The sequence below is a fragment of the Vulpes vulpes genome, chromosome 6, assembly GCF_048418805.1.
Source record: "Vulpes vulpes isolate BD-2025 chromosome 6, VulVul3, whole genome shotgun sequence".
Taxonomy (NCBI): domain Eukaryota; kingdom Metazoa; phylum Chordata; class Mammalia; order Carnivora; family Canidae; genus Vulpes; species Vulpes vulpes.
The window spans coordinates 122,422,642-122,444,062 of record NC_132785.1 but is presented as its reverse complement, the minus strand read 5'-3'; the positions used below and the strand labels follow the sequence as shown (position 1 = coordinate 122,444,062).

The 21,421-nt window shown below is 53.1% G+C and overlaps 1 protein-coding gene across 2 annotated transcripts in view; it reads left to right on the top strand.

Moving 5' to 3' along the window:
• SYNE3 (spectrin repeat containing nuclear envelope family member 3) overlaps positions 1-21,421 on the top strand; it is a 94,188-nt gene that overhangs the window by 34,061 nt on the left and 38,706 nt on the right. For both annotated transcript variants that reach the window (XM_072762240.1, XM_072762241.1), the window contains exons 2-5: positions 271-428; positions 9,826-9,998; positions 10,933-11,242; positions 19,384-19,545. In XM_072762240.1, coding sequence (XP_072618341.1) covers positions 285-428; positions 9,826-9,998; positions 10,933-11,242; positions 19,384-19,545 — 789 coding nt within the window. In that variant the 5' untranslated portion in view covers positions 271-284. The remainder of the gene's footprint in view (positions 1-270; positions 429-9,825; positions 9,999-10,932; positions 11,243-19,383; positions 19,546-21,421) is intronic.

Genomic DNA, 21,421 nt, shown 5'->3' with positions numbered 1-21,421 from the left:
GGCGCCAACCCGCAGAGACCGGAGAGGGTTGGCCCTGAGTCCCAAGGTAGGGTGAGGGGGGCCAGGGAAGCTGAGAGGCCCGAGAGAATCTTCGCCAGCCCAGTGCCCTGGGCCCCCCTCTCCCTGCTTGGCCACAGCAGAGGCCTGCTTTCCTCCCTGGTCCTTTGGCCTTTTGACACACACAATTGCCGCCGTGCATCCTCCCCAGCTGTGCAGCTGTCCCCAGCATCCCTGCCCCGCCGGCCTGATCTCATGTGGTCTTGTCTTCAGCCCCTGCAGGTGCCATGACTCAGCTGGCCCAGGAGAGCTTCGACAGGAGTGTGGAGGACGCCTGGGAGTGGATGAGGGCTGTGCAGGATCGGCTGCAGGTCAATGACAACACTCAGGGGCCCCGGGCGGCCCTGGAGGCCAGGCTGCGGGAGACCGAGGTAGGCAGAGGCCGTGGCCTCCGTAGCCCCATGGCCTCGGCCACGTCCCTCCCTCTTGGGCCCCACCTTCCTGGACTGTCCCTGCTAGGTCTCGGTGGGCCCAGATCGGCCTTCAGGAAGGTGCGGAAGGGGCTCTATCCAGTTGGAAGTGACCCCCCAGCTTCCCCAAGCAGGGCTCAGAGTGTGTGGGGCTACACCTGTCGGAAGTGCTAGTGCCCAGTGCCTGGCCTGGCATTATGGTGCCCCCATCCGACGGCATCTGCTCCAGGCTTGGGGCCAAGGGGAAGAATGAATGAATGAATGAATCAGAGACCTAGGTCATAGTGTCCATGCCGATGCTAAAGTGCTCTGTGGCCTTTGGCAAGTCCCCGTCCCTCTCTGCGCCTCACTTTCCGATCTATAAGCAAAGCCATGACGTAGGCGTCTCTTGGGTCACATCCACTGGGATATTGCACAATTCTAACTTGTCACATCACCATGGTCACTTTTGAGGGAGGCTAACCTTTTCCTACACAAACTGGTCTCCCGACCAGGCTAGAAATGGGGCTGACCCCACACTGTGTGCTTTCTTTCTTTTGTGCCTCTTACTGAAAATATCTAACGCTCTTTTTTTAGAAATGGACAGTCAAAATTAAGACATTTATATCACATTGGTAGGGCTCATCATTTGAGGTTCAACCCAACATCGTGAAGGAGGAGCCATTGTCCGTGTTTTTCCATATGGGGAAAATGGGTCTCAGGTCATGTGACTTGTTGAAGGTGGAAAGGTCTCTGGGTGGGATATTCCATCCTGGAATTTGAATCTTCTGAGTCCTTGTCAGATGAGCTTTCTGCTTCCCTGCAGCATCATGTGCTTCGCAGATGATCAGAGACGGGGTATTCACAATAAAACCGTGCCTGGCAGGGCAGAGAGCAGGGCATTCTAGTTTCTTGGGTGTTCTGTTTGATAGAACAGCTCACTGGGCTTGAGAGAGGACAGACTTTGGAGTCTGGACATCTTGGGTTCAACTCCCAGCTCTGCTTCTTGCTGGCTGTGTGAGCCCCTACAAGTCATTTGACCCTACTGGGCCTCAGTTTGCTTCCTTTCTAGAAAGGGGTAGGGCTAAGTATCTCAGAATGGTGCTTCTCATGCCTTCACTGGCCTAGCTCTGGTGGACCAGAGACCTGCCACTTTGAGTCACATTTTTTCACTAGCCTTCCCTGTGTCAAGTGTCAAACTGTGGCCGCGGGACCACCGGGTGATGGATTCATCCCTGGTCCCTGCCCTCAGGTTGCTCCCGATGCAGCCCCTTGCCACACACCTTAATTAAGTACAGCCCTGCTCTTCCTGCGGGTAGGCGTGGGGGGCCTGCCTCTCTCCATGGCTTACGTTGCCTGCCTCCTGGTGTAGCGCCATCTGAGCCCTCGCCATCCTGAGCCACATGTCCTTCTATGACAACCAAGACCAGGTGCTTGATGGGGCTGGTAAACGCCACCCCCCCGCCCCCACCAAGTGACCATCATGGCAGAAAGATGGAAACGCTTTTACGTCATGGTCATAGGCTTCCCAATTGGACAGTGAAGTGAGCAGAGAACCCAGGGCTCTTGGAAAGCCCCAGTGAGGTCACGTTCCCCAGCCTGGGTGATCAAGGGAGGCCTCTGGGGACAAGTGATTTTGCTGTTGAAGCTCAAACATAGAGGAGGTAATCAGCTTGGGGGATGCAGGGGTGAGGGGGGTGAGGAGGGAGCTCCAGGCAGGGACAATTGTGTAGGAAAGGCCCAGAGGTGGGCAACAGTCTGTAGCACATGCTCAGAACCTCAACAAGGCTATAGGGGAGCACCAGCCATCAGGCGGAAGCAGGGGACAGGGCCAGAGGGGTGGTCAGGGCTCAGAGGGTGACAACTTGGAACAGCGAGCCCGGGAGCTTGGACGTCTCTTCTGCAACAAGGGGATGGTGGATTGGAAACTTGGATGGTCAGGGATTGAAGGGACGGGCAAGCCTGGAGTGGGGAGTTGGCAACCCAAAGCCCCTTCCCTCGTCAGACTTGGCCTTTGTCACCATCAGCACTGTTATTGTCACCAGCAGGCATTTATCAAACAATGAGTCCTCCCGGATCACTGGGAGTGGGGACCTGACACTCATTCAACACCTGTTCTGTGCTTGGGGCTGCGCTATCCGCTTTCATGTTTAATTTTACAAAAGCCTGGTGAATGTGGTTTTATTGTCCCTAATTTTCAAAAGTAAAATGTGGTTCTGAGACACAGCGATGAGCCAAAACTCAAGAAATTGATCTTGGGGGCACTTGAATGGCTCAGTGATGGGGTATCTGCCTTTGGCTCAGGGTGTGATCCCCGGGTCCTGGGATCGAGTCCCACATCGGGCTCCTCTCTGCCCGTGTCTCTGCCTCTCTGTCTGGGTCTCTCGTGAATAAATATATAAAATCTTAAAAAAAAAAGAAAAGAAAAGAAATTGATCTTGTCAGGGCCTGAACCCAGGGTTGAGTCTGGAGTGTCACTGGCCATCCCTGTGCGGGCACCTGGAGCAGGGAGGCAGGTGAGGGGCGCCTTACTCGGGGGCTCACCGCATAGAAGGGGACAGGTATGCACATAATCCACGCCACACGAGGGTCCCATGATGTCATTGATGTTATTCCCCTCCTCTAAAGCCTTCCATGGCTCCCCATTGCCCACCAAGGAAAAAAACCAAACTCCACCTGGCATCAGAGTCTCCCACTGTCTACACGACTCTGTTTGCTGGCCTCGGCCTCTCCAGCCTGCTGATCCCGTCCCATCTTCTCCTGTTAGCAGAGAGCCTCGAGGTCCTCTCAGCAAGCCTCTGGCCTGTGCCGTTGCCTCTACTTGGAATGCCCGTTCGCGTGGGTGTGGCCGAGTTGTGAAATGAAGCACTCCTAGCCCCAGCCCCATCTCCTGATGTCTGTCCTGGAACACCGCAGCCCTGCGCACGTACTTCGTGTCTTGGGAACTAATCCCTTGGGGCCTCACACCCTTACCCTGGCAGCTCATTGCCCTGGGTGTGGGTCAGGCATAAGCCAAGGCGAAGGTGGTCCTTAGGACTTGGAACCTAGGCGGAGGGGTCACGTCCTGGGTGCTCCCCCGCAGGCTCTCCCACGGGGCTCAGGCGTGCTATTTTCTGGGCTTTGACATGTCAAAACCAATTTCGCAATAAGAAAGAAAACATTTGGGCAGCCCGGGTGGCTCAGTGGTTTAGCGCCACCTTCAGCCCAGGGCCTGATCCTGGGGACCGGGGATCGAGTCCCATATAGGGCTCCCCGCATGGAGCCTGCTTCTCCCTCTGCCTGTGTCTCTGCCTCTCTCTGTGTCTCTCATGAATAAATAAATTTAAAAATCTTTAAAAAAAGAAAAAAAAAAAAAACATTTCGCCCCGGCCCTCTGGTGAAGGGAGCAACTGGTGACTTTCCTACCTCCCCAGTCCATGGGACCTCTCTCTGGGGCCTGGTGGGGGGCACCCCAGCGGCTCAGTGATGTGCACTCCTGGTAATTGTCTGCCTCAGGGCCAGGATGTGAATTCCAATCCAGCTCTGATGCCTCATAGCCACGGGGCCAGGAGCACGTCCCATGCCGTCCTGCCCTCCCCGCCTTCTGCACGAGGGGTGTCGGCAGCTCTAGGACCCTCATGGTGGTGGAAGCCTTCTGCAAAGGGAGACTGGAGAGAGTGTTGCTCCTGGGAAATAGGACTGGCCAGCTGGGGTTCGAATCCCCGCTGTGGCCGTGGCACCTCGGGACCTTTAGCTTGTTGGGGTGGAGGTGGGGGTGCTGGTTGTCACCTTGCAGGAGGGAGGGACCCTGGAGGCGAATGACTTACTGGTGCCTTTGGCAAAGTGCAGGCACCCTGGCAGAGCCAGCCCCATGGGTGAGGTGGTTTCGATGCCAGGATCACGTGTGTGCGGACCCTCCCTGCCCATGCCCAGCCTCCAGGAGCTGGTCCCCCGAGTCCCAGCGTCCTGTCTCTCTGCCCACTGGTTCCCAGCCTCCGTGGTCCTGCACTCGGGGCCTAGTCTCAGCTGTGCTGCTTCCTAGCTGCCTTCCAGGCTCCTGTGTGGTCCGACACAGGCTGCATTTCCCAGAACTTGGCTTCCAGATGTTGGACACACTGTGCCTGAACACATCGTGCTTCTCTGCCTCTGCTCAAGCCCCCATCACAGATGCTTGCGTGTCACTAAGACTCGGTGCCAATGCCACCTACGCACGGAGCCTCCTTGTGTTTCCCCACATCCCTCATTGGAGCTCCGATCATTATTTTGTGGTATCTGTGGCTCATTGACAGTCATCTGTGCTCTCAGCTGCAGACCCCACCACAGCCTGCAAGCATCAGGCCTTATTTGTTCTTCTGGGATCCTATTTGTTCATCTGGGACCCTAGTGCCCAACAGAGTATGGAGAATAGTACCTAGTATAGCACCTAGCGCTGTGCCCAGCACAGTGCTTAACTTGGTACCCCATGTAGTACAAAGCATAGGACCCAGCACAGTACTCAACTCAATGCCAAGCGTAGTACTCAACACAGTGCCCAGCACATGCCCAGCATAATATCCAGCACAGTACCCAACTCAGTATCCAGCACAGTACTGCACATAGTGCCCCGCATAGTACTCAGTACAGTACTGAGCATAGTACCCAGCACAGCGCCTGCCTGGTCTTGGCTGCATTGAGGACAAGCCCTGACTAACCTCGTTCCTCCAGCTTTCCTTATCTATTTGTTCTTCTCTCCTCTGAGGCCTTCTCTCCTCCAACCCCCACCAGTCTGGTCCTCACTGCTCCTTCCAATCAGGGTCATTCTGTGGCTGCAGTTCAAGTACCCCTTCCCAGCCGGCCAGTCCCTCCTGCCACACACTCCTGGATCTTGCTGCTAATCAGCTAGAAAAGAGCCTCCCACCAACCGAAGAGCATGATCACAACAGTAGTGAAGAAAGGCGGAATCTGCTTCTTAGAAGCTTAGGCCCGGCCTCCGGCCTCCTGGTCCCGGGCCCACAGCAAATATCCCATTGGTTGATGTTTCAGCTTGTGGGCAGATGTGTCAGCTTCAGGCCAGATGGGGCTTGGTGTTCCGCCTGCCTTGGGCCTGGCCGGCTCTTCTCTCTTTGGCAGGGAAGCCGCAGAGCACTCCCTGCCAAGGGCAGGGGACCCAGGGGTCCAGCCTACGCCCCTCTGAGCAGGGAGTCAGAAACGCAAAGGGCCAGAGGCCTAGGGGAGGTCACATAGGATGTGGGAAAGGGGCTCTTGTCCTCATGGGGACTTTCCAGGCCCGGCTGGCTCTGTCTCTGGGGGTGATGGAGAGACAGAACTTAGCTTCTTCCCCCACGGCTGTTGGCTCCCTGGTTTCTGGAGCTGGATTCTGCTGGGGCCTCATCTGGGCAGCAGGGATAGAAGAGGCCGCTCCAACCTCCACAGAGAACTGGCCCGCAAAGCTCCAGCCTTCTGTGGCTTCCCAGCACCCCTGTTTGTAAAACTGCAGTTCCCGTGGCACCTCTCCTGCGAGTTCGGGGTGTGGGCATTACGTCTACTCCTCAACGCTGGGAGTCAGAAATACCAGGTCCTTAAATTAAATCCCAGGGGATGGCAAGTAATTCATTCTGAGCTCACTGTCGGACCCCTGCTCCTGAGTGGTGTGAAGTTCTGTGCAGGGGATGGGCAATCTCACTCGGCCCAGAACATTCCGCAGTGGCCCTCAGATCTTTAGTCCACGCTAACCACTATAGTAGCTTTGTCGCCTACGTTGCAGCCTGCTGCTGAGCAGGACTTGGCATCTCTGTTGGGTTCTTGCTGTAGCCATGATCCTCTGGCGTCCTGCTGCATCCTGACGCTTGGCCGGGATCAACAAGCCAACAGAACCTCTTTCCCCCTCTTGGGGTAGCTCCCTGCTCCCCATTTTCCCTGCCTGCCAACACCCCCCACACACACCTAGACCACAGAGGTAGCCTGTGGAAGGAGCTTGTTTAATGCCACTCTTTGATGGCACAGGTAGGAGGCGAAGTGCCTCTCTATCATCATCATCATCACGGTAGGACATTCTCATAGGAAGTAACAAAAAGGATTGACACCATTGCCCCTTTGCACATGTTGGAAAAGGATCTACATCATAGCTCAGCCTTTTACAAAGTATACTAACTAACACATCGATGTTTTAAGTAACTATTTTTTAAAAATATTTATTTATTCATGAGAGACACAGAGAGAGAAAGGCAGAGTCATAGGCAGAGGGAGAAGCAGGCTCCCTCTAGGGAACCTGATGTGGGACTTGATCCCAGGACCCTGGGATCATGCCCTGAGCCCAAGGCAGATGCTCAACCCCTGAGCCACCCAGGTGTCCTAGTAACTGTATTTTAAAAAATTAATGGTATAACCCTATGACGTAGACAAAGTGGGAATTGTTATCACTATCTCATGGTGCCAAAGGGAGACCCAGAGTGACCCAGGGGCCTGCTGGGGGCACACAGCTATCAGTGAAGCAGCATCTGGCTCCCCCAACCTGGCCCCGTCCCAAAGCCATCCACAGAGAAGAGTCAGAGACAGCCAGCCCACTGGGACTTCATTCTGAGAAGGCTGGCTGCCAGGCCGAGGGAGACAGCCTGGGCAACAGAGCTTGAGCTATCAGCAAATTGTTGTTCAGTAAAGAGGGATCAAGGGTGGGAAAAGACAGCACTAGCAGTGAACAGTCAGTAGCTGACAGTGGAGCGTGGGCCAGGCAGTGTGCCCAGGGCTCTCCCAGCATCAGGAAATGTGACCATGACCCTGGGTGATGTCAGTGTCCTCTTCCCCCATTTCACAGGCCCGGAGCATCTAAGTACCATGAGGAAGGTCTCGCAGGTAGGGGGAAAGGCTCTGGAATTGGGATCCAATTGTACTTTTCACTACAGAGGCCATACTTTAGTTGCCAAAGAAATAAATAATGGCAATAAGGACCAGAGCTGATGTTAATCAGAGGTGTACTACTTGATAGACATTGTGTATTCGTCTGGGCCCTCCAAGAGGCCAATGCCAAGATGAGTTTAAAAGCTCAAGATGTTTTAGTACTGGAAGTCCTGCCCTCAGCATCAGATAGCAAAAAGAAACAAAAGGCATCCAAACTGGCAAAGAAGAAACCAAACTTTTATTCTTTGCAGACGACATGATACTCTATGTAGAAAACCCAAAAGCCTCCAGCAAAATAAATTGGTAGATTTTTTTGATATAGGAATTCAGCAAAATCACAGAATATAAAATCAAAGCACAGAAGTCAATTGCATTTCTATACACTGACCAATAAAGCAGAAGAAAGAGAAATCAAGGAATCGATCCCATTTACAGTTGCACCGAAGGCCCTAAGATACCTAGGAATAAAAAGCTTTTGTGCAGCAAAGGAAAACAGTCCACAAAACTAAAAAACAACCTATGGGATGGGAGAAGATATTTGCAAATGTCTTATCAGGTAGAGGGCTAATGTCCGAAACCTAAGCACAACTCAACAAACTCAACACCCCCAAAAAACAAAAAATCCTGTCAACAAATGGGCAGAAGACATGACCAGACATCTCTCCCAAGAAGACATACACATGGCCAACAGACACATGAAAAAAAAAAATGCTCCACATCAGTGGGCATCAGGGAAATACAAATCAAAAACCACAATGAGATACCACCTCATATCAATCAGAATGGCTAAAATTAACAAGACAGGGAACAACAGGTGTTGGCGAGGATGTGGACAAAGGGGAACCCTCTTACACTGTTGGTGGGGACGCAAACTGGTGCAGCCACCTGGAAAACAGTGTGGAGGGTCCTCACGAAGTTAAAAATAGAGCTACCCTATGACCCAGCAATTGGTATTTATCCAAGGGATACAATCATAGTGACTTGAAGGAGCTCCTGTACCCCAATGTTTATAGCAACAGGGTCCACAATAGCCAATAGTTTTCAATAGTTTTTCCATCTATGGAAAGATCCTAGATGTCCACTGACAGATGAATGGATAAAGATGTGGTCTATATATTTGTGTACACACACACACACACACACACACACACACACACACACACACACAGAGTGGAATATTACTCAGCCACCAAAAACAATGAAATCTTGCCCTTTACAATGACCTGGGTGGAATTAGAGTGTATTATGCTAAGGGAAATAAGTCAATCAGAGAAAGACAAATACCATATGATTTCACTCATATGTGGAATTTAAGAAGCAGAACAGGTGAACAGAGGGGGGGGAAGGAGAAATCAAATCAGATGAAAACAGAGAAGGGGGCAAACCATAAAGACTCTTAATTCGGGGAAATAAACTGAAGGTTGCTGGAGGGGAGGGAGGTGGGGGATGGGGTAACTGGGTGATGGGCACGAAGGAGGGCACGTGATGGAATGAACAGTTATACGCAACTGATGAATCACTGATCTCTACCTTTGAAACTAATAATACACTATGTGTTAATTAAATTGAATTTAAATAATTTTTTTTTTTTAAAGCTCAAGACAGGGCAGCCCGGATGGCTCAGTGGTTTAGCACTGCCTTCAGTCCAGGGCATGATCCCGGAGACTCGGGATCGAGTCCCGCATCGGGCTCCCTGCATGGAGCCTGCTTCTCCCTCTGCCTGTGTCTCTGCCTCTCTCTCTCTCTCTGTGTCTCTATGAATAAATAAATAAAATCTTTAAAAAAAAAAAAGCTCAAGACATTTGATAGGGAAATGTCTATGAAAGAAACCAGGTTGGGAACCCAATGAGGTTGGGAATGGGGAGATCTGTCCAATGCAGGTCTGACCCCCCAATCCAGGAGACCGGGAAGTGTCTGGGATTGTGATGTGATTCTAAGGGAGTCTGGCCAGGCCTTGGGGCCTCCGGGACCAGTCACCCATCAGAGGAGCCCAAAGCCCCACAGGAACAGGCCTGCCTTGGCGTTCTTGCCTCATCACTGGTGGGAGCAGCCGAGGGGCCCTGGCTCAAGCCCACTCCCTGCAGTAGATCCGAGAGGCAGATCCTCACAGCCCCCTACACTGCGACATATACCTCACATTTTCTCATTTCATATTGAAACAAAAAAAATCTGGGAGCTAGGTACTAAGAATGATCCCATTTTACAAATGAGAAAATCGAGGCCAGGACGATGATGAAACTTGCCTGAGTTCACACAGCTGGAAGTGGCCAAGTAGGGAAGGGAAGGGAGGTAGATCATCAGACGGCCCTGAAGGTGGTCGCTCATCTCCCTGGCTCCCCGCTTCCAGCCTCAGGGCCGCTAGCTAACTGCCCACTGTCACAGGAGAAGGTGCAGGGGCCTTTGATTTGAACCCCAGCTCCTCTGGCCTCAGAGTCCTGGCTCTTTCCATCAAGTCACTGTCTTGCCAAAGCTCTGGCTGCTTGTATTTTGTCTAATTCCTGGAAACTGGTATTTGTGTCCACAACAGAAAATATGCCAGCTGGAGCCAGAGGGGCGCGTGAAGGTGGACCTGGTGCTGCGGGCGGCTGAAGCCCTCCTGGTGTGCTGCCATGAGGACCAGAAGCCCGCGATCCTGGCCCAGCTGAAGGACCTCAAAGCCCAGTGGGAGGAGACGGTCACTTACATGACTCACTGTCACAGGTAGGGTGGCTGGGGACCCTGCCAGGCCTTTGCAGCTGCCACAGACCCTCCTCGTCCGCCACGACACTGTCCTGGGGCCTCCACCCAAGGGACGTTTCTCCAGGCCTGGGATGGCTGAGAACAGGATGTTCTCTTGGGATTTGGGCCAGCCCCGCCCGCCTCTTTCTAATTATAATCAAGCTTAATGATGATAATGGACAGTGGGAGCCCATCGTGTTTTGCCAACAATGAAGTCTTAGTAGACTTGCCGTGTGTTCATCCTCCAGCACGATGGCAGAGTGGCTGTGGAGTGAAAAGGCTCTTGCCTTGCTAGCAATTTAGCCTAGATTCTCTGCCTATACCTGGGGGCCAGGGGGGGAGGGGAGGTTACACAGACCTGAGGTTGCCTCTTGCTCTGCTGGTTATTTGCTGTGTGGTCTTGGGAAAGTTACTTGGCTTCTCTGAGCCTCAGGCTCCTCATCTGGACAATGGGTATAATCAAGCATTCCTTGGCGGCTGTCAGCAAGATGGAAGAGGATAACAAATGTCAAGGGCAAGGCAGAGTAGGCCTGCAGCAGACAGGAGCTGCTGACATCCCCTCCATCTTTATAAGACCAGAACGTTGCGTAGCCGGGGTGACTTTGCACGGTGCTGTTTGCTTTTTGAACCCTTTCACTTGGAATTCCAAAGTGGTTTGATGTTGGCTGGATAGATGAGGCCATCTCCATATAACAGATGGGGAAACTGAGGTGGGCCAGGAGGCAGGGAGATGCAGCAAGCTCCGGGCCCCTCTGGGACCCACTCACGGGCCCCCAGCTTTCGGCCCTGCTGAGCGGTGACAAGCCCCCAGATACTGCCGCCCAGGTGACTGTGAGGCCCCGAGACGGTGTCATTGTGCCCCTGGCACCGGGGCCAGGTGGGCAGGGGGCTCACGGCCCGTGCTCTCTGTCCACAGCCGCATCGAGTGGGTGTGGCTGCACTGGAGCGAGTATCTGCTGGCTCGGGATGAGTTCTACCGCTGGTTCCAGAAGATGCTGGAGGTGCTGGAAGTCCCCGCGGAGCTGCAGCTGGGCCTGAAAGAGAAGCAGTGGCAGCTGAGCCATGCCCAGGTGCTGCTGCACAACGTGGGCAACGAGGCGGTGCTCCTTGACCGGCTGCTGGAGGAGGCGGCTTCCCTGTTCAACAGGATCGGGGACCCCAGTGTGGACGAGGATGCCCAGAAGAGGATGAAGGCTGAGTACAGTGCCGTGAAGGCCAAAGCTCAGGTGCGTGAGATGCGGTGGTGGACTCATTCCTCACCCCTGCGCCTACTTACCTGCCTCTGTCTCCCCATGCAGCCACCCTTTTGCTCCCTAGACATCGATCCCCTGTGTACTCGCCATCGACTCACCGAATTCCTGCTGACCCCCCGGCCACCACCACGTGTCCACCTGCCCACCTTCCTCCCCACTCACCTGTCTCCCCACCAAATGGCCCAGTCTGCCATTCGCTATCCCCCACCCCCACCCTTCCTTACCCCCCAGCCCTCTCTCTGTGTACCCACCCTCCCATCCCTCTGTCATCCTACTCATCCAGCCGTCTCCCACCAGCCTAGCCAGCCTCACATTCGTCTACACAACCACTTAATCTCCCTCTCCTGCATCCACACGCTCCTCCAACTACCCATCAACCCACCGCCTGCTCATTAAGGTGACTGCAGTCTGCTACCTATCCCCTGTCCCCCCTTCACCACCTGCTCACTCCCTATCTGCCTGTCACCACTGTCCATGCACGCACCCACCCACCGCCTAACTGCCACAACCCTGCCTTCCATCTACTCAGCCACCCACCCCTCTGCCTCCACCCACCCAACAGCCTGTGATGTACCATCCATACACCCAGTGCCACCCAGGGCCGTGCACACGTGTGGTGCTTAGCATATGTACGCTGTGTACACTGCCTGATGCACTAGGATGCTCAGTCTTGCCAAGATGCTTGGCTCATCTCCTCTTCCCCGGTCCCTCCCTCCTACCACCCTCCACCCTTCCTCCTCTGCTCTCTTTGGACCTTCCTCCAATCCTTCTGCCCATTCTTTGTCTCCATCCCCACACCTTGATTTTTTTTTAAGACTTTGTTTATTTACTTATTTACTTACTTATTTGTTGAGAGCCTAGAAGCAGGGGGAGGGGCAGAAGGAGAGGGAGAGAGAGAGAATCTCAAGTAGACTTCCCACTGAGTGCAGAGTCCATATAGGCTTGGGTTTTAACCAGTCCATAGAGTTACCAATTTCAATTATTAGTATAGATTTATTTTTTTAAAGATTTTATGTATTTATTTGAGAGAGAGGGAGATAGAATGATCAGAGGGAAGGATAGAGGGAGAAGCAGGCTCCCCCCCTGAGCAGGGAGCCTAATGTGGGGCTTGAACACAGGACCCTGGGATCATGACCTGAGCCGAAAACAGACACTGAACTGGCTGAGCTGCCCCAGTCATTAGTAAATTTATTTATTTAAAGATTATATTTATTTATTCATGAGAGATAGAGAGGCAGAGACACAGGGAGGGGGAGAAGCAGGCTCCCTGTGGGGAGCCCAATATGGGACTCGATCCCAGGACCCCAGGATCAGGCCCTGAGCCAGAGGCAGGTGCTCAACCACTGAGCCACCGAGGCATCCCTAGAGTCCTGTTCTTCTGATGCATTCCCATATCCCTGTGCATTTTAGGATTGTTGTCCTTAAATTGTAATCAGAAAGGACCTGGCAATATGACAGGCTAGAAAGCCCGGATACCCTTCCATTTCAGACAACCAAAAATACTGCACAGAATTTAACAGGCGTCGCTTAAATGCAGACCCGTGTGTGCAGACACCAAGGTAGGAGACACCGTGTGGACCACAAGCAAAGATGTTCTAGATTGCTAAACTCACAGGTGCGCCTGAGGTTTTCCTGGGGTTAGTGCTCAGGCTGGAGAAGGAAGTAAGACTTTGGGCCCAGAGGAAGCAGAGGCAGCAGCAAAATGTGAGAACCCTTGAGGGTGAACTAGAAAAATCTCCCCATGTGCAAACACAAGAAAGGAAGTCCAGGTTTCAGCTGGGGCTCTGGGATAAAACAAAACCCAAATGAATGAAAACATAATCACCCTTCAGAGTACGGGGCCAGGGGCCTCTCGCATAATTTTGGCTTGGGGTTCAAGTTTGGACGTGGGAACTCCTGAGCCCACACACTGACATGACTGTGAAGCCAAGCAGGTGAATTCCGGGGTGGGGAGGCTGGCTGAAGCAGGCTCAGGCCCCTCAGAGGTTCAGGCCCCAATCACGGGGGTGGGGGGAGGTAGTGGTCTGCAGATAGAGTCCTGCTTGGGGCCAGCTCACAGCTCAAAACTACAGAGGCCCCAGGGAAACGATCCACCACGTCAGGAGACGCAGCGGACGGCAGTGTCAGACTCTGGAACTTCAGCTGCCTGAACAATCTGATGGAGACTGTAAATGATGTGTATACTCAGGATGCTTGCGGACAGAGCCCAAATCTGGGAGGAGGGAAACATTTACACAAGGAAAGAAAAACAATTAGAGTCTCTTTAAAATATACTAATAGGGACGCCTGGGTGGCTCAGTGGTTGAGCGTCTGCCTTTGGCTCAGGTTGTGATCCCGGGTCCTGGGATGGAGCCTGACTTAGGGCTCCCCACAGGGAGCCTGCTTCTCCCTCTGCCTCTCTCTGTTTCTCTCATGAATAAATTAAATCCTAATAAAAGAAGGGAGAAAAAAAAAGGACTCCGGTCCCTGCATGCTTGTGTAGGGACCTGGGTTTATTTTAAGCCAGGCTCCGCTGCTTCCTAGCTGTGTGGCCTTGGGGCAGCCCACCCTACCTTCGAGCAGGTTGAGGACTGAATGGGTTCACAGGTGAGCCCCTTGGAGCCTGGCAGGAGGCCTCCCTACCTAAAGAACCTCTCTACTCTCAATGGCAGGGGGAATAAATAGCAACCGCAGTAAAGTTTAACACACAGCGGGTGCTCGGAGCTGTGCATTGAATAAATGAGGGCCTCACCCTTCAGCTTGGAGGCACTCAATTCCTGAGGCCCCAGAGGGCAGGGACAGGGGGTTGTGGGGTAGCTGTGCAAGGGCCAGGATGGACAAGCAAGAAGAGCAGGGAGTGTGGCTCTTGCATGTGTAGCCAGTTGGCGCTCACCAAGTCCCGAGTGGCAAGGGCGGTGGTTCTCTCTCTAGAGCTGCCTCTGGGGCCCCGGCAGAGGAGGTGTCTGCCCCCGTGGCCTCCCAGTTGTGACTTTACAGGAAACAGGTGTTCGTGTCAATCAGCAGAGAGCCTTCTGTGCGGCGTGCTGAGGACAGGAAATGGAAAGTAGTTAGACCTGTGTGTATTTGCATGTGTGTACACGTGTGTGCATACATGTGTGTGCGTGTGTGGAGGGGACATGCCTGGGGCACTGGGTGAGTGCCCTTCCTGGCCTACATGTGGACATGATCACCTCAGAGATTCTCAGGGTCACTCCGGGGACTCTTCTCTCACTGGATCCAAAAAAACCCACAAATCATAGAAATCACAATTCTTCTTGGCAGCTTCTATCTTTCCTTAGTCCCTTTGTGTCTTTGACCTCACTGGGTCCTCCCAGCCTTCTCCTGGGGTAGATAGAGAAGATTTGACGGGCCCATTCTGCAGACTTAAAACATCTAAGTGGCAGACACCACTGTCCCAGTAGAAAGATCCAGAAGTTCTAGGTGACTCTCGAGGTAGAGAGGCTCTATCCTCACTGGTGCTTCAGGTCCCACCCCTGTGCTTCTGCGGGTCACGCTGAGAAGGAGGAAGGCAGTTGTAAGTGGGAGGCTTGGAGCCCCTGGAGGAGGGAGCACGGTGCTCCCAGGAGTTCCCAGGGGGCAGAGGTCGCGAGCAGGGTCTGGGGTGCAGGAGCGCGGGGGCTCGGGCAGGGAAGGACGGGGTGGGGCTGGAAGCTGTCTCCCCCTGGGTGGAGGCCCTTGGAGTCCCCAGGTGTGCGGGTCAGTTCAGAAATGGGCACTGGTGTTTGCAGGGTGACCTGATCCTGCCTAGAGGAGTAAATTCCGTTTGGCTTTTCCAGCTTGTGGCCGAAGCTCACGGACACTTGGATTTTCTCTTCCTGGCCACCAGAGGTTTGGGACTCTGTCGCTACTCACAGGGAGTCTTGTCTGCCTGTGGACGGGGAGGGCCTGGGGAGCCCCGGAGCTGCTTTTTGTCTCCCCCAGGAGGGTTGTGGCAGACCAGAGGTGCGGGCCGGAGAGGGGCCAGGCAGGGCTGCAAGTCCTCTGAAATCATATGCAAGCTTGTATGAGCGCCTTTTCCCGGGGACAGGAGCCATAGCTTCCATCAGATTCCAGAGGGGGGCATGGCCTTCAGAAGGACTGAGAAGCAACCGAGAAAATCCAACTTTGGTGTTGTCCTTAGTAAGATATTTAACTCCTAACCCCAGGGTCCTCATTGGTAAAATGGGATATAGCCCCTGCCCCCCAAGGAACCCCCAGGGGCACAGCCCAGCCTTCCAGCCCTAGACAACAGGAAACTGCCCCAGCTCTAGCCTAAGCAAGGTGGGGATGCTGCATGTCCCGCGGTCCACATGCCTCCTGGTCCCCCGCCTTGGACATTCGACCAAGGCCTCACCTGGCATGAGAGGCTCCGTGAGGCGGGTAAGAGAGGCATCCTGAGGCGGGCCACTGAAGTGCCCCCAGCCCAGGGACAGGATGAGGGCCGCGTAGGAATCCAGGGATCCAGGCCTGTTCTCAGGGTGGGTCTCCGTGGTGCTGTCTCGGTCGGCTCCGCCTGCCATAACCGATCACCCTGGACCGGAGGGCTCGCACGGCAGAAATGTATTTCTCACCGTTTCGTAGGCTGGGAAGTCCAAGATCAAGGTGCTGACAGATTCAGCTCCTGGTGAGGGGCCTTCCCTTGGCTGGTTGCTGGCTGCCTTCTTGCTCTCGTAGCGGAGAGAGGGGAACAGTGGGCTCTCTGCTGACTCTCTTTATAAGGGCACCGATCCCAACATGGGGACCCCACTCTCATGACCTCACGTGACCCTAATGACCTCTCCAAGGCCCCACCTCCAAATACCATCAATCTATGGATCCGGGGCATACCACTCAGTCTGCAGCAGACATTATCTGTGTGGTACCTTGACTTTCACCAATGAGAGTCCACTTCAGCGTCTCTCAAGCTAGTGAGCAGGCCAGTGTTTCCATCCTCTGAAAATCCATTTTTGACTTCCGATATGTTCATTAGCAAAGCCCCTGGGGTTGAGGGGGACAGGAGCAGGGAGGCACTGTGGAGGCCACCTCTGGACTGTGGCCTTTGCGACCACCCCACCTCCCCCTGCCCCTGAAGGGAGGGAGGTCCTGGGACCAGGCCCGGGAGCGAGCAATAGCGCGCCGTCCACTCCAGATCTTGAGACACAAGAACAGAGCAGGCTGGTTGCCAGTGGGGTCCTGCTTGTTTATTATGAGTTTTTTAATTCACATTTTGTGGAGGGCCAGGCACACAGCAGCCTCCTCCTCCTCCTCCCCGGGCGGCGTGTCTGTCTGGCATCTGGGCCATGGATCCAGGCCGTTGGCGCAGGCTTGCAGAGGCATAAATCCTCGCCGCCCTTGTTAATTGGTTGGGTTTTGACATTCCCGACGGCTCTGCCCGCCACAGACGGTTTAATTGTTTGGTCTGATGAGGGAAGGTGGAGGACTCCCCCATTTGTCACCGCTGTCATCCTGCACCGTGGCTGCCCGGCCGTGGCTGAATTGTGCTCTGTGCTCGTTATGCCTGGCCCAGAGCTCGCCTGGACGCCTGCCCTGCTCGGCCGCGCTGTGCTCCGAGCGCCTGCATCGTGGATCGTGGAGGCTTTTACTGACTCTGGCTTCGTCCAGGGCCAGCACCTCATTGCTCACACACAGGGCCTCCGGCCAGCATGTTCAGGGGAGAGGCTTCGCCTCGCTATGACATTTATCACCATCAGCGTCAACCCGGGGCCCAGCTCGTATTCTCTGCTTGTTATTCCTGACCCACTTTATTTCATAAATGAGGCTTGCCTGTGGATGGGGGGAGCTCTGGGAGGGTGTTGGTGGATGCGGGGAGGGGGAACCAGCAGGCGAAGCATGAAGGAGGCGGCCCCTGTCTCCTGGTCCACGTTTCAAATTCAGGCACCTGCTGTGTGCTGCTGTTGCTGCTCCGAGCCTCAATCCCTTAGGCAGCCAGCTCTTCGCCAAAAGACTTGGTCCTGAGCCTTAGTTTCCCCATCTCTCACGTGAGGATATTTTCTCCTCCTTGTCATGGTTGTTGGAAAGGTCTAAAAGAATGCATTGGTATTTTCGGGTTTATTGAGGACTTTCTCACCGGCCGGGGAAGACACATTGACACAGGGAAGTTTTGTGAATCCATGTATCTGTCCCTACTTCCCATTTGAGAACTTTTGACTTGGTTTTGTCGAGGGTCAGCGCCCTTCCGGACATGGCCTGCTCCAGGCTAAGAGCCGAGGCCAGCAAACTAGGGCCTGGGGGCCCCATCCACCCCATCTCCTGATTTCATATGGCTTAAAGGGAGGAAAATCAACAGCAGAATCTTTCAGGACATGTGGAAACGTTGCAAAATTCACATTTCAGTGTCCACGTTTGAGTTTTACCAGAATGCAAGCTTGCTTTACATGTTTGCTTCTGGCAGCTGTGAACCACCATGTAAGTAGCACGGAGCCGGCTGCCACCACAGATACCACAGGGCAGATAAAAAGTCCGCATCATTCACTGTCTAGTCAGCACACCTCTGGATTAGGACAGTGACTTTGGGAGCCAGGCACTTGCCATTTACATCTTGCCTATAAGGCCCTTGAAGAATTACGTGACCTCCCAACATCAGCCTGGACATCTGCATAATGGGGCAGGCTTGGCATCATCGTGATGGCAAAGTATGATCGTGCTCGTCACGTTCCAGGCGTGTGGTGGGTGCTTATTAAAAGGAAATCCCCTCTTCCCATCTTGTTGACTTTCCTTAAGAACTTCCCTCTCTTGGCCACTCTCCATGTGATTTCTTCCTGCCATTTAGGGCCGCGTTCATTCATAGAGCCACCCTGCGGGCCCTGGGGAGGAAGTCGACCAGGGGCAGCGTGGTGTGTAGGGAGCCCTTGGACAAGGTGTGAGCAAAGCCTGGAGGGAAGCACAGGACAGAGGGAAGGCCGTTCATTGAGCCTGGGGCAGCAGGCTGGGTCAGAGAGGAGGCAGGGTCAGTGTATCCAGGCCGAGCTGCCTGCTTGCCCCGTCCTGCTTGGTTGGATATGCCAGGAGCACAGGAGAGAGCGAGCGACGATAATCAAAGGCTCACAGGGATCAATTGCTGAATAGCTGCCCAGCGTGGTTCTGGGGTTGTGTGAGCTCTGACTGATTGGATCTCACTGCACCCCAAATTGGTGGGAATGACTATTAACCACATGGATAGATGGGGAGACTCAGGCATGAGGCAGACCAGGGTTCAGGTCATGGGCTGTGGGCTTCCAAGCCCAGGGTGTTGACCGCAGGGCCACAGCCACATCGTGGGGTCCTGCCCTGGACACTGAGATCTGGGCCTGTGGGCAGTGGGGAGCCATGGAAGGCTTTAGAGAAATGGGGCTGTGATCAGGGGTGTGTTTGAGACACAGAGTCCCTGGGAACAGAGGTCTTATAGCAGAGACACTGCTATTTCCCAGATGACAGCTGCCCTCAGGACACCATCTTGTCCCTGCTTGGTTAGGACAAGAGTGGGATTGTCTAAAAAGTGAGGTGACTGCAGCCTACACTGGCAACAGCGCTGTCCCTGTGAGGAGATGGGGGCTGCCTGCTGTTTATTTGTGTGCCCTGAAGACACTGCTGGAGTCTTGGGCCACTAATGCTGCTGGCCCAATCTGGCCTTCTGGATTTGAATCTCAGTGCTTTCCTACCCACGAGATCTTGGTCCACCGCTTGGTGCCTCAGTTTCCCTATCTGTCAAACCAGGATAAGAATGGTATCAGCTGATGGGGTGGTCAGGAGAGCTCCATGAGATGATCATGCACATGAAGTTCCTTAAGCAGTCCTGGCACTGTGGTGAGTGCTCCAATGATAGTGTTGCGTAGCAGGAATTGTTACAACGCCCCTGTCTTGAGTGCCATTCCCTGGACGTGGCAGGAAAAAAAGCCAGCCGTATAGTTGACAAGCCCAGTGTGGACAGGCTTTGACCAAGAGTCTCTTGGTTTACTGCTAATAAGGTAGAGAAGGGCATCTGGGACTTCTTGATCTTCAGCGAAAGGACAGAGGGTTGACCTCAGCTCACACCCCATAAACACACACACACACACACACACACACACACACACACACACACACACGGAGGCAGGCCTTCCTTGAAGCAGCCTGGGCTGGGGACCTGCATAAGTGATGACTCTCTTCCCCTCCCACAGGCCAGAGTGGATCTGCTGGAACAGGTGACGCAGGAGCACGAGCATTTCCAGGCGGGTGTGGACGAGTTCCAGCTGTGGCTGAAAGCCGTGATGGAGAAGGTGAGCAGCTGCCTGGGGCGGAGCTGCAAACTGTCCACCAAGCACCGTCTCTGCATGCTGCAGGTAAACTCGGCTGCTTCTCCATCACGGGGGCCCACTGAGGAAACGCTCGAATATGGGCGTTCTGTGTTGTTTATCTAATAGGATGTGCTGGGAGCCCCGGGAGACACAAAATCCATGGCACATGGACCCCACATATGGAGAAGCATGGGATCTGGGGCGATATGTTTGGGGCCTTGGCTGCTTTCTGGAAGTCTCTGAGCCAGCAAGGCATTTGGAAACCCAAGGCCACAGCAGCATGGTCTGGACCAAGGGGTCTCAAATAGGGGACTTCTGGAAATGTCTGGAGGCATCTTTTGGTTGTTACAGTTGGGCGGTGGAGATGCAACTGGCATCTAATGGATGGGGGCCAGAGACCCACCGGACAGCTCCCTCCAGGGTTATCCGACTACAGATGTCAGTAGTGCTGTGGGTAAGGAGCCCTGGTGCAGCAATCAGGTCTACAGTGGGGAGAAGCGTGGTCCGCCCTGGCCTTCCTAAATGCTTGTGACCTCCAATGAGCTTCTGACTTCCTCTATAAAGGGAGTGTTAGATTACCTTCAGTAATTCTAGGACCACTTTATAAGTTTTGCCGCAGATATACGGCACCTGTACCATTTATTTAATATTTGTACTTAAGGTGATTTATTTTTTTAAAAAAAACCAGTGAACAATGACCAAAAAAATCTTACATGACTAGTATAATAATGTTCATCAGACCTTCTTTGTGATAGTCCCAAACTGAAGGCAGCTCAGACTTTAATCAGCAGAGTACTGGATAAACATATCGTGGAACAGGAGAGATGGATGGATGGATGGATGGATGGATGGATGGATAAATTCTACTGACAAAAAAGGGACAAAGTACTGCTATCTATGACAGCATGGAAAAATCTAAAGGATGTTAAGCTGAAAGAAACCACTTTCAAAAGCAAATATATTTTATGATTTCAGACATGTGGAGTTCTAGAAGCTTTTGGGATATTAGAAATGCTCTACATTTTGATAACAATGTGGACTGCATATGCATGAATATTTCTCAAAACCATTTGGACAGTAATGTTTAAGATCTATGTACTTCACTCCATGCAGTGACACTTCGATAAAATAGTAAAATATTTTGAAAGCATTTGCAAATAAAATAGTTTCAAAGGCGTTTATATGAATTTGTTTGTAATTAAAAGCAAATTGAGTGTTTTCTTTGAAGGGAAAATTGATGTCATTGTCATGAATGCAAAACCAGCACTCACTCATAATTAGTAGATAACCTTCCAAATAAATATAATGAAACCGGGCAGCCCCGGTGCTGTGGCTCAGGGGTTTAGTGCCGCCTTCAGCTCAGGGCGTGATCCTGGAGACCCGGGATCGAGTCCCATGTCGGGCTCCCTGCATGGAGCCTGCTTCTCCCTCTGCCTGTGTCTCTGTGCCTCTCTCTCTCTATGTCTCTCATGCATAAATAAATAAAATCTTGTGAAAGGGAATAAAGGGGAAAGGAGAAAAAATGAGTGGGGAATATCAGAAAGGGAGACAGAACATGAAAGACTCCTAACTCTGGGAAACGAACTAGGGGTGATGGAAGGAGAGGTGGGTGGGGAGTGGGGGTGACTGGGTGAGGGGCACTGAGGGAGACACTTGACGGGATGAGCACTGGGTGTTATTCTATATGTTGGCAAATTGAACACCAATAAAAAATAAATTTAAAAAAATTAAAAAAAATTAAAAATAAAAAAATATAATGGAACCAAACAGAATCAGTAGGTTCTATCTGGCTCCATACTTCTGTGAGCCAAAGGCTCCAAGCCTGAGGCCGCCTCTTTCTTTGTTAAAAAGGAAGATCAACAAGTATCAGAGGAGGTTAAAGCCAGAGATTTTTCTCCTTGACTTAATCAAATGGGCATAA